Genomic DNA, 13192 nt, shown 5'->3' with positions numbered 1-13192 from the left:
ATTAAATTGGAAATAACTAGAATTATCTATAAACAATATTATGAGGCTGCTAAAAATAAATTTAAAAAAATTGAAAAGATAAATTTTATTACAGGAAAGAGTTTTTGAAAGAATCAATAAACCAGCCTCATTAGGATGATCATGTAAATGATGCAGTTTTGTCTCCCTAAATCTTTGATAAACTGAAATCAAACTTGAACAAGGTAAGTAGTTCAGCACATCTACAAGGAACTTAGGAAATAAGAATACATATCTAGCTCCCAGAAGGGATTGAGGGTCTGCTCAGTATGATGTTTTCGCCTCAGACAATACACACAAACCTCTTGTTGTCTACTTAAAATTAAGAAATCATGTTGAAAACAATATGAAGCCCATAAGAGCACACATTTCTGAAGGGGAAAAACGTGTTTCCTTGTACACTGTTCTCCACTTTGTTATAAAGCGCTACCTTGCTTCAAAAAGCCATTGATAAATACCCAAGTCTAAAAGGACAACTTACCATACTGTGGGCAAAGCAAGAGCATTTCAAATGAATGAGGAAGCATGCATGATCAAGTTTCAATTTAAAAGAAAAATTAAAACAGAAAAAAAAATCTCCAAGTGCAAATTGCTTTGAAATGACCTTTCTGTATTGACTCTGTCTCCAAACAGTTATTTTCATAGGGCACTGCTTATTATGCACTTAAAATTGATCTATAAATTTTGAAAAGCAAGCATATAATTGCAACCATATGTAAACAACATAGTAAGCTATGTCCTTAGAGATGACAAATGTTTTTCTGAGAAGTTCATGTGGCTGAACCCATTTTCAAAGAATTTTTAAATGGAAGTTTAAAGCTTGCCAGGACGAGTCTCCTTTAAGATTTTTATATTTTAATTCTGTACAGCAAAACAAGGATAGAAATAACTTCACGACAGCAAGCCACAGTGGTAGAGAGACAACAATCCTACAATGGATGCTAGCAGGCCATCGGTTGTGCCAACCACAATTAAACTTCTGAGCATGAGGTGAGTATGAGACATCGTGCCAAAATTCACACTCTGAGAATTAAGTATGTATACCCAATAAAGTAGTGCATTAAATCTTTCATCATTGCTTGAAAGTCTTTGAAATTCAGAGAAGAAAGAAATAAAACTTGAAGAGAAATAATTTCCAAAAATTAACAAAATAAAAGTTAACTTCTAATCAGTGCAGGAAATAGACACCCATGATCCAAGAGAAACACAATGCCAACACAAATCACAGGAAAGGCTTACCTTGGCAGGTGCCATTTTTCTCTTCATATCCGGCCTGGCACATGCATTTCCCAATGGGAACCAGCCACTCTCCTTCAGCACTGCAGTGCATTTTGGGAGGATCATCTGTCACAGAATGGTTGACACAGGAACCTGACACCTCTAACAACTGTGAAGAATCAGCTCCAGTGATGGTGTCAGGGAAGACAGCCAAGTGTCTTACCACAGAAGGACATTTCTTATAGTACACACGCACAGAAACCAGAGCAATGCAAGCACCGACATCTTGGAAAGCGAGATAAAATCCCTTTTTACTCAGAGGTCCTACATCTCTGACCTCCGTATTGAGTTTCATGACACGGTCTCCAAGATCTAGTTCTGTAAAGCTCTCATCAGCAGCAATGGTATCAATCTTGATGTACTGGTTCTCTTTAACCTTCCTTCCATTCTCATCATCGGATTCAAAATAATACATGTTAAATGTCTCCTTACAAGTGCCCAGTCCTCCAGGAAGGCTGTTGCAATCCCTTAGAGTAAATTTGAGTTCAATAAAGATTCTGGAAGCACCTTCATTAGATATCCAACTTGTCAACAGCCAATTGTTCTGATTCTGTTCCATAACTCTGCATACTTGGTATGTGTGGATAGGGGCATAGTTTTCATCAACTTCGCCGATCTCTTCCCACTGTACAAGAGAAAATAGAGAGGTGTGATAAACTGAAAACTCAAAAAGAAAAAGGAAAATAACACACACAAACTCACACACAAAAGAATAAAACGTAATTTGCCGAAAAAAATATATATGCTTTCATACATAACATTGAAATAAGTCATATAAAAAGATTGGGGAGAACAGATTCACAAAAGCATTTTGTTTTTTCTGAATTTTATATTAAGGATTCAATCTGAGATCTGACATTGCTAAGCATACATTTTCCCACTAAGCTACAATCTATACCCCCATTTGTGTGTACATCATTGGATCAACCCAAAGATGAAAAAATTATGAATGGAAAACATAAAATTTTAGAATAAACATTTTAGAAAAAGATGTATATTTGTTGAACAGAAAGAATGATAATGGATTAGATGAAACAAAGGTAAGTCTCTAAAAGTTCTATGTGCTAAAAATTTGATCCCCAGCTACATAGCTATTTAGAAGATATTGGTACAGTAAACAGTTAGAGGTATAACTAGGCACAATATTATTTTGATAAAGAAACATAGCAAAAAACTTGACTACTACTGACATATTGATATACCCACAGATGAGTACACCACTCAACCCTCATTAGAGAAGCTTCTTGCAGTAGATGGCAATTAACACAGAGACCAACAGCTGCACAATGTGTAGAGATTGAGAGATTTTAGAGCACTCTGTGCTATATAGGCTTTTTGTCTGTTAGTTTGTTTTTGTTTACTTTTATCAAACCGTTTCCCTCAAGGGTATGTAGAGTAGGAGAAAAAAGTATTATAAGACCCAGAGGTGATGCATGACTCCTAAGAAACAGTGTCTACCATACAGAATAGGACTGATCTACTTGTGAACTTACAGAGACTGTGACTGCACACAAGACCTGCACAGGTTCAAAACAGACAAAATCCCAGTGCTGAGAAGAAGTGGGCACAAAGAAGCACCCATAGCCAAAAAGGAATTCACTGCCACTACCTGCTGGGAAGGAAAGATCTGTTTTTTCCAATGGAATATCACATTCTGAGGATAGGCCCTATGCCCAGATAGTAATTGACCAAAACAAAAAAGACCCTATATTTAGTAGAGGTTGGCTTTTTTGCTTTATTTTGTTTGTGTATTTTTGTCTTATTTTGTTTTTATTTGTTTTTGATTGCTGCTTGCAGATTTTTTTTTGAGAAGGAGAAATATCAATTAAAAGGAAAGAGGGGAAATAAGAAGTAACTGGTTGGAGTTGGGGGAGAGGAAGATAAAATGCTCAAAATATATTGTATGAAAAAAATAAGTAAAAAGAAAACAAAATAGTTGAGGCCTGGAGAGATATCATTAATTCTTTTCACAGTTTTCTTCAAAGAGAACGAGAGGGACCAGTATTTTCTTTTCCTCTGGTGTATCCGGGTCAAGTAAGAAGTTTTTGTCTGCCACATCCCCTTGTCAGCACTGTTGGTCATTCTCAGAGCAGTGAGACCCAATTGATCAAAGACCAAATTCATTACAACTTTAAACTGAGATTTAACATTTTGTTCTATGATTTAACTACAGCAGGTATTTGTTTTAGTAGATGAAAGGAAATAAGACAAATAAAGTTTAGCTGGAATAAAAAGCATAATATAAAAAAGAATGAGAACAGAGAACAGCAAGCACATGAAAGAAACATTACATTTAAGAACAGCAATTTATTTAATATTATCATCTTGCAAATCACATATCAATGTATAATAAAATTTGAAAGTAAATCTATTAACTCAAAATTAATATTAAATATTTAATTTTATATATTGACTCCAAAAACATATCTTAGACAAAGAGGACTCAAAAATAACTTATCCCCACCAAAATACTCCCACCTTTAGAATATCAAGATGCCAGATTCCAGAACAGCACATCACAGACATTCATTGCTTCAACACATCAGTTGAGTTTAAGAATTTTGTAAGCTTGTACAGAACCTATTTGAACATAACTCTGAAAACTTAAGTATTTTAATATTCTAGAAGTACACCCAGCAATGAATATTGCTGACTTTCAATAAGTAGAGAATATATAGCTTCAGACATTAGATATTACATATAAACCGAGAGAAATTTATTTCTATGGATGTGAAATTAAAGATAGCATTGTTTTTTTCATTCTCTTCAGTTGGCAGGAATGTAAAAAATGTAGAGTCAAATAAATGGAAATATATTTTATACTTCAGATGCCTACCTAAAAATTCTAGCTACCCTCAGACAGACACATGTAAAAGCTGCAAAGGACATCAAACTGCTGAGTGGCAGATTCACAAGAGAAACCCATAGACATCATGATAACAACTTTCCCAGTGTGTCATTAGTGGGCTAGGTTCTTTCATTCTGTATCATTTTTTTCTGTTTAAAATTAATATCAACGTTTCATAGCCACTGATTCTACAGCAGCTCTTTGGTCATTCTAATAACAAGCTGCTTATGTATTAGTCTACAAGCAATTTTAGTTTACATTCTATATTATAAATCATCTCTTCATGTCATCATCAATATTTAAAGTAAAAGAGCTATAAACAAAAAAAGGTGAACAATAAATTTACCATAATATCAGTTAAATGGTGTGTTTTGTATTAGTAAAGAGGAATATGACATGATAAAGAAAAGGAAATGAAAAATATTCATCTGTTTTCATGAGACTCTTTCAAACAAAGCATAATCATATACTGATACAAGGTCCAGAAGGATGAGGTTACCAAGGAGAGTAATATAAAATACAAGGAGCCTCCGATATCAGAAACCAAGGCAGTCACGACCCTTTTGGAGCAAAGAACAAATACTAAGTGCAAGCCACACAGCAGTTGACAGGGCAGCTGCGTACTCCTGCTTCAGGTGCCAATTTAAAAGCACGAGTATGAATGTCTTACTGCTCTGAATTGGGTTTCAATTGATGGGGAATAAAATATAATGAATAAGATATAATAAAATAATAAATAAAATATAATAAAATCTGTTCTGATATGATTTTATTTATTTATACTTTTCCTGTATAAAACTGTAGGTTCACAATGTATGTTTCAATGAACAAAGAGACAACTTTAAACATTTTGACAAAAAAAGATTCCAAGCAGGGACTATTGAGATTTCCCATGCCTGTCCTCAGTTAAACAAATATGTTAAAGAACTAGAAAAATATTTTGTTTATTTTAGATTATCTGAAATAATCTCAAATCTAGCAGTTTTGTTCCTCTTAGCATAAGAAATGATCTTTCTGATCTCAGAAAAAGAACAAAAAATAAAAACAGGTATGATGAAAAAACAAAACAAATAGAATAAAATAAAATAATGATGAAAATACCATTCATCAAGAACTCAGGAAAGGGGTAGGTAAATTTCAAGTTACTTTTACAAAAGTCATATCAAGGTGATTGGAGTAATTTAACGAAAGATGTGAAAAATTTTATGTTCAGTGTTTCTGGAAGAACTATGATTCTGTGTTCACTGGATGTTAGTAAGGTGGACAAAAGTCTGTCTTTTCAGGTCAGGGCAATTCGCCAAGGTCTATACTCTAAGTCCATGTTCTTATCTGTAGTTGTTTTCTATGTGTTTGCCTTAAAATTTAAGTTCCTGTTAAACATTGTAGGTTGGCGTGCCAGCTCTCCCATGTGCTTATGGCTTTTTAACTTTCCCCAGGCTTGGAAACCTCCTAGGAAGTTGTATTCTTCACTCACACCTGCTGAGGCCTCTCATGTCACCCACACTCACCAGGAAACTGATTCACTATTTTATATGTGTGGCACAGATTCTTTTCCCTTTCTCCCTAACTATAAGAACGATTTTCTTTGGTCTACTCTGACTGGCTTCTTAAGCGCCTTGCCTGGAGCACCAGCTATCGCCTGCTCTCATGTCTAATTCAGCAGCGCATGCGCTGCACTGCGTCTTTTCCCTTTAACACAGGAAAATACTCAGGGCACAGAGTTTATGCTCTAATCTTCCTTTAGATTGTGCTCCCAAATCCATACTAAGAAGCATTGTGGGAATGGAATCAATTCTGACCTTTACGCTATCAGAGGTTACAGATCATCCAGTTCCGTTTTCATTATTTTATTTCTATTTATCTTTCTTCTACATCAAAGAATTAATCAATTCCTTGAGGTCAAGAAACAGTGGTAAGAAACTCCACAGTCAACCTCTGGATAAAGATGCTTGATTGTCGTTGTTCAGTGGGAAATTGTGCCTTGCAGTTCAATTTTAGTGCCAAAATTTCTGCTGTCTCAATGTATAAATTGGGATCCAATAACTGGCACTTAGGCTCTGAGCTGAGAACTGAAGTTATCTACGGTGATCAGTTAAAAATACTAATGCCCAGTTTATAAGAAAAAAGAAAAGCAGGAAAAACAGGAAGGTTCTAAAGATAGGATGTTCTAACCATTTCCGAAATAAAATATCCGAGGAGCAGAAACAAGAATGGACCTTTTAAAGCACACATAAGCACACATCCCATCTGACCAACTTGTCTGTCCTGATCTAAGTCTGCCTTCGAGGCATATCTGTCCTTTATCTGAGGATTCCCTTGGAGGATTCCTCCATTCACTACAACATTTACCATGTAATTTTAGAAGGATGAACAACTAAAGGTACAATTATGGTGGAAAAGTGTATAACTTAGTTAGGATTACTATTTCTGTGATGTAACATCACAAGCAAAAGAATTCGGGCTGCAAAGAGTTATTTGGCGTCCATTTCTACATATCAGACTATCATTGAAGGAAGTCAGGGCAGGAACTCAAACAGGGCAGGAAACTGGAGGCAGGATCTGATGCAGAGGCCACAAAGCGCTTGTTGGATCTTTCTCAAAGAACCTAATACCTTAAACCACTGAGGGAGGAGTGACACCACCGACAACAGGGTATGCTCTCCTCTATAAGTCACTAGTTAAGAATTAAGTCTCAGAGAATTGCCTACAACCTGATACATGGAGGCATTTTCTCAACTGAGTTCCTCTCCTCTCTGATGACTCTAGCTTGTGCCATGTTGATATAGAATGACCCAGCACAGTGAGATATCAGACTAACATGCTTTTTTTTTCATATATTTGTTCCTTTCTAAATCTCTTACAATTGATAGCAAGCCGTTTCTCACGGGGAAAAATGCTATAAAAGTAAAATGCTATAAAATGAGTAGACTCTCAATCTCAAGTCAGTAAGCATTTGCAGGGGCTTACCAACATGTTCAAGCTACAAAGAGTCAAAAATGAGGAATATTTGTCTTGGGTCATAATTTTTTGAAAAATAATGCAAATGAAAAATAATTCTGGAATTTATAGAGACCTCAATGCTTACATACTAGAGGAAGAAAATAGATGCAAACCCATTTTTAATCCATCTTGTATAATCAATTTTATGTAGAGAACAACCTCAGAGACTACAAACACACTGCTTTTTGGAAAGCAAGCACAGGCCATAAGTAAATTACATTAATAACTGCCAAATTATCTAAGTTCACAGCTCTGATTTTAACCAGTGCCTTTGGTTTTATGAGATCGATTTTATTTCATTTTTCTAGATATATTCACTTTTTTCACTTTACTAAGAATATATTTCCTCCAAATGAGCACATTTTGTTTATAATTCTCTCTGAGCAAAAATTTTTCTTTTTAAAAAAAAACAATCTTTTTTTAAATTTTACATACCAATTCCAGGTCCCTCTCCCCCATTCCTCCCGCTCTCTCCACCTTCCCATCCTCCCATGAGGTGTCAAAGAAATATGTCTAGATGCATTTATTTTATATGTATGCGCAACATGTGCACCTCTGGCCTCACTAGAGGTCAGAAGAGACTATTAGCACCTCTGAAACTGAAGCCCAAAAAGACTGTGAATCACTATGTCGGTGCTGACAATCAAACCCAGGTTTTCGGCAAAAAATATTTCTAACTGTTGAGCCATCACTATAACTCTGAAGATTAAAATTTTAGTGAATAAAATATAGAGTCACCTGAGGTAATTTTCACCAACAAAAGAGGAAACTTTTCAATGTTTATAGAATCAGATTATTTTTTATTTCATAGAAAATAGTTTTTATTTCATAAAAAAAGTTTCTTATTTAGTTTTCTGACTTTTGGCAACTCGGCAGTCAAAATAAACATCTTTGGTTATGTAAGAACTCCAAAGGAAAAAGATTTAATAATAAAACACTTAACACAATTCTTATTTCCTAAAATCAATCTCTCCAACACTTACAGATCTTTGGTAAAACAAAAATCTTTTCTTTTCTTCAGTAATATGTTAGTGGTAAAAAGCCTTTCATCAAGTAAACTCTGAGTTTCTTGAAACATCTTTACAATAAATGAGTATAGTGTAATATTATTGCTAGAAATAACTCAATTAATTTTCTGGGTATAAAATTAAACTGAAGTTGATTATTCCATTGATTATGGACTAATACAGATATTTATGATCTTGAATTTAATTCATGATTGAAGAAAATCATTAAGAAATAAATTCAGTCTTTGAAGCTTATATGAGAATTTACATATGGAAATTCATATGTAATTGGCTATCTATATAAAACAATATGTGTGAATGACAAAGAAGCAGTTCTTCCTTATCCTCTCTCTCCATTAATGTTTCAGTTAGCAAATATTCTTAAATTGTTTATTATTCATTATTTATGCTGAAAAGATATGACTTATAAATACAAAAGCTCCTCAGGAAAGACTTATGATAGAAATAGATGTAAGTAGAAACATTTTTATAACTGAGGTCGAAAGGTAACATTCAGTAGTAGCATGCGTTGTGTGTGAATCCCTGAGGCCTTGAAATGAATTCTAAATGACACAAAAAAATAATGCCTCCAGAAAGTTAAGATTTGATCAAGAAATTATTTCTTAATTAATTTATATGATGAATATACAATCAAATATAAAATTAAGAGCTAAATGTCAAATATAAAATTATTCAACTTTAAAAAGGGATATATCATTTAATGTTCTATAAAATAACAAAATATTTTAGGAATATTTTATTATTGAAAATCTCACATTTGTCCTTGAAAAAACTCTTATTAATAAGATAATTTATATCATGTAAACTTGTTAATAATAATTTTAGAATACAGCATGGTCTAAGTGAATATGAGTATCTGAAATTAACAAATTAATAAACTGAATAATCTTAAATAATCTCATCCACATCCTCTTAAAAAACCACAGATTTCCTATGGTGCATATTATGAAATTTTTTAGTGACTTCGTGCCATGAGTTATGACTTCATAAGTAGCACCTTAAGTCAAAAAGGGTTACAAAGCAGTGATTCAGTTCACTGTAATATTGCGGCAATATCGCAGACATTTTCACACTGAGGTTTCACAGCACAGATTTTCGATTAGAATATGCCAAGAGATAGTCAAACACTTGCTATCAGGCAGAACAAATTATCTCTTGTTGTTCTATTTCAAAAGTTTATATAACACTGTGCTTATGTCTTTCTTAAAATGTCTGTGACCTCATTTATATATGTGTTTAAAATAGAAACGCAATTATATTACTGGTGTAATAGCAAACTTCTGCAGCCACTGTGTAAATGTGCTTCAAAGACTAAGCCATTGCTACGATATAAATTAGCTCATCCACAACTGGAAATAGAATCAAAATAATCTAATGCATCATACTATGAAGAACATTTCTTACCCACGTTTATTGTGGCACTATTTAACCCAGGAAAGTTATGGAGCAGACTAGATATTCCTCACCAAAAGAATTAATGAAGGAAATGCCTTGCAGATATGGAATTTAATTTTATTCAAGAATAAAGATAGCATAGTGACATTTGTAGAAAAATGGACGGAACTAAAGACAATTATGCTAAATGAAATAAATCAGACTCAGAAAGACAAATAAGGCATGTTTTCTCTAACCTTCAGGATCTATATATAGACGTGTGTGAGAGAGAGATGAGGGGGAGAAGCTAGGAAAACTAGAAGCTAGGTACTAGGAAAAGGGATGGAGAGTAACCTAATAAACATGAGATGAAAGCAGAAGGATAGACTACTTACCCCTTGCCCCCCTCTCCACTTTTTGCTGGCATGTCCCACATCATAAATAGTATATTCATAATCCATAAATGACGTGGGACATGCCAGAAACAAGTGAAGAGGGGAGCAAGGGGTAAGGAAGCAGGAAGATAAATAAGCATAAGGTATAAGGCATGGAAATGACGAAGTAAAGCTAGTACTTTGAATGGCAGCAAAAAAAAAAAAAAAGATGGAATACAAATTTAGTGCTGAGATTTCATAGTCTAAAAAGAGAGGGAGGACTGGGATGGGGAGAATATTGCAGCCAGGATGTATAGATGAATAAATTAATTTTCAAAAAGTGGAAAAAAACAGTCTTTATTTCTCAAGATGTCCTTTGATTACTATGATTCTATTTCCAGTTGTGGACCAGCGAATTTTTTAGTAGCACTGGCTTTGTCTTTGAAGCAGTTCCATGCAGATTTACACAGTGGCACATATACCCACTACTACTATAACTACTGAGAAGTGTTGCTCTGTGACAGAACATGCAAGAACAGAGGGACTATTACTAATATTCACATGTGTCTATTCTCAGTAACATGTGCAATTCAAAAGGGACACAATTGTATTCATTAATCTAAATGCTATCATGTCATAGACAACTGTAAAGTCTTTAGAGAAACTTCTTTTCAAAGCAATATGAAAGTACCAGTAAATAGAAAAAAATATACTTATGATTCAATTTAATAAAATAAAATACATTAACTTTGGTGTGCATACTGTTTCAGATGAAATAAATACAATTATCTTCTTGCTATCTTGCCAGCAACAAGAAAATGAAAGATTTCAGTAAACTATTTGTAACTCTGGATATTGCATTTAGTTTATGAAATATATCTGAAAATATGATGTTGTGCCTGCCCATTGCTCTTCTCTCTGCCCTCGATTTTCACTAGATAACATTGCACTTTGTAGCCCAGGTCGTGACAACAGCAACCATAAATCAATTCCATATCTCACATTAATCATGTTCTTGTAATCAGTGGCTATTCAACACAAATCTCCATCTCATTTTTTTGTTGGGAAACAACCACATTAAGGATATGAGCTTATTCACGTTTAAGTGATTAGAGAGCCATAACAGAGACTCAGTCCCTCATTCCCGCGCCACAGAAGGATTAATGAAATCCTTGGAAATAAACGCTTTCTACTGTCAAGGGCTGGGCAGTCAGCAACTGCGTGTACATCCATAGGGACGGCATTATTTTCAGAATTCCAATGCTTTTATACTTGAGGTAAAAGGAGATGGAAAAAAAAACAGCTGTAGGTCCATTGCAACTCTCATGTTCTGAATTTATTTATTATGTTTGTTCATAGCCAAAACAACATACACACATGCACACGTGTGCGCACACACACACATGTACCCACACAAATGTTTACAAATCTTTCTAATTGAGGAAAACATGACTTGTTAACAAATGACTGCAAACAAAGTGGAACAAGTCTAGTAGTGACTGCTGTTCAATAGTAACTTCACATCTTGGTGTTGCTGCTTACATTTTTTTCCTTTTCTTGGGTCTGTATACACAATGTGTGTATATGCTTACTGGCACATTGGGGCACACATTTCTGCAGGTACACCTCTCTCAGTCTCTCTGTATCTGTCTCGATGTTGTGTGTGTGCATATGTGTCCACATGAGTGTTCTGTGCCATCTTACTATTTGAGGCATGATCCCTTAATTAAACCCAGAACATACCTATAGAGTTCATTTCACTACTCAGCTTGCTTTGGGGATTCTCTGTCTATACCTTCCAAGGCTAGAATTACAGATTGGACATTTTCCCCTCCCAGCGTTTACTAGGTTCTGGAAATTGAATGCAAATACTTGCGGTTGTGCCAAAAGACCTTTACCTACTGCACCGTTCTTGAGCCCAGTGCTTATAGTTTCATAACTGGTACGACTGAAAATGTATGTTGAAAGTAACCAAAGGAATATAGCTCATCAGATACATGGAAACATAATAAACTGATTCCTCAGCAGAAGACATGGGCGTTCTAAGAGAGTGAAATACATATCTAAAGGGCTGAAGAGTGAGATTAATCAACAAATAACACCATATCCTGCAAAGATTTTTATAAAAGTGACTCAAAATTCATCAAAGAAAATGAATAAGTCAATTACCAAATAAAAACAAGAACAGTGGTATTGTTACAAAAAATAAACAGATAGCAAATAAGGACAAAAGCAATTCTACTGTCGCCAGACATAAGATAAACTCATGTTGTTGTGAGCTACCAAATTTACACATATTTATAGGGCTGTGATTTAACCTAGGACATCAAATGTTTCAGACAAATGATCTATTAGTTAACTTTACCTTCACCCCAGAAAAAAAAAATAATTCTTAAAATCCCAGATCCGCACTGGCCATGCATTGGTAGCAGAAATGGAAATGAGTTCTTCTCCTCAGGAAAATAGGGAGTTCTCTTGTAGTTGAGAGGAAATTGCTGCACAACTCAGAAATGGTATGCCTTTTGCTGCAATGGCACAGAATAAAGGCACTTGCCCTAAAAGTCTCCCAACCTGAGTCTGATGTCTAGAACCCCCATAATGATAAAAGGGAGAGCTGACACAACAATGTTATCCTCTCTCCTTCTTCATGTGTACACAAACACACAAAAGTACATGTGAACATTTATGACAACTTTCCTCACAACGGTGAAAGCCAGTAACAGCTTGAAAGACCTCTAGCCAGCAAACATTAAACAAACTTTAAGACAAATGTACTCCATATCTATAAAATAATATGAGTTAAATAATTCTCAAGTAAATTATTCTCCGGAGTTATTCTTTTTAAATAGTACCATTATTTATTGATTCTTTGGGAACTCCACATCATGCACCCCAAACTCACTCACCTCCCAGTCCTTCAATATCCTCTTCTCACCCACAAACTATATCGTGCCAAAGAAACTGCCTCAAAATTAACTAAAAGCAAAGCAAAACAAAACAACAAAAATCACACCCTGCTCTTCCCGTCTTTCCACTCTCCAACACCTCCTCAATTGTCCTAGTGGCATTGGATGCTATCGTGTGGCACACATTATACCATTTTGTCCAATCAGTCTCACATAAAATGTTCAAAGCAATGAGTCATTGGTCCGGTTCAAGGCCTCTGGCCTCTTGCACATTATAACTGAACCCTCATCAAATCTCTTGGATATTCTGCTGCTGCCTCAAGTCATGAGAATCCTGCAGTTATCATTCCACAGGATCATCTCCTT

At 34.8% G+C, this 13192-nt stretch overlaps 1 protein-coding gene across 12 annotated transcripts in view; it reads right to left on the bottom strand.

Moving 5' to 3' along the window:
• Epha5 (EPH receptor A5) overlaps positions 1–13192 on the bottom strand; it is a 278396-nt gene that overhangs the window by 207171 nt on the left and 58033 nt on the right. For all 12 annotated transcript variants that reach the window (XM_075942761.1, XM_075942754.1, XM_075942756.1 and 9 more), the window contains exon 3: positions 1258–1921. In XM_075942761.1, coding sequence (XP_075798876.1) covers positions 1258–1921 — 664 coding nt within the window. The remainder of the gene's footprint in view (positions 1–1257; positions 1922–13192) is intronic.

This window comes from Microtus pennsylvanicus, chromosome 12 (genome assembly GCF_037038515.1).
Source record: "Microtus pennsylvanicus isolate mMicPen1 chromosome 12, mMicPen1.hap1, whole genome shotgun sequence".
Classification (NCBI taxonomy): domain Eukaryota; kingdom Metazoa; phylum Chordata; class Mammalia; order Rodentia; family Cricetidae; genus Microtus; species Microtus pennsylvanicus.
This window is presented reverse-complemented; position numbering and strand designations above follow the sequence as displayed.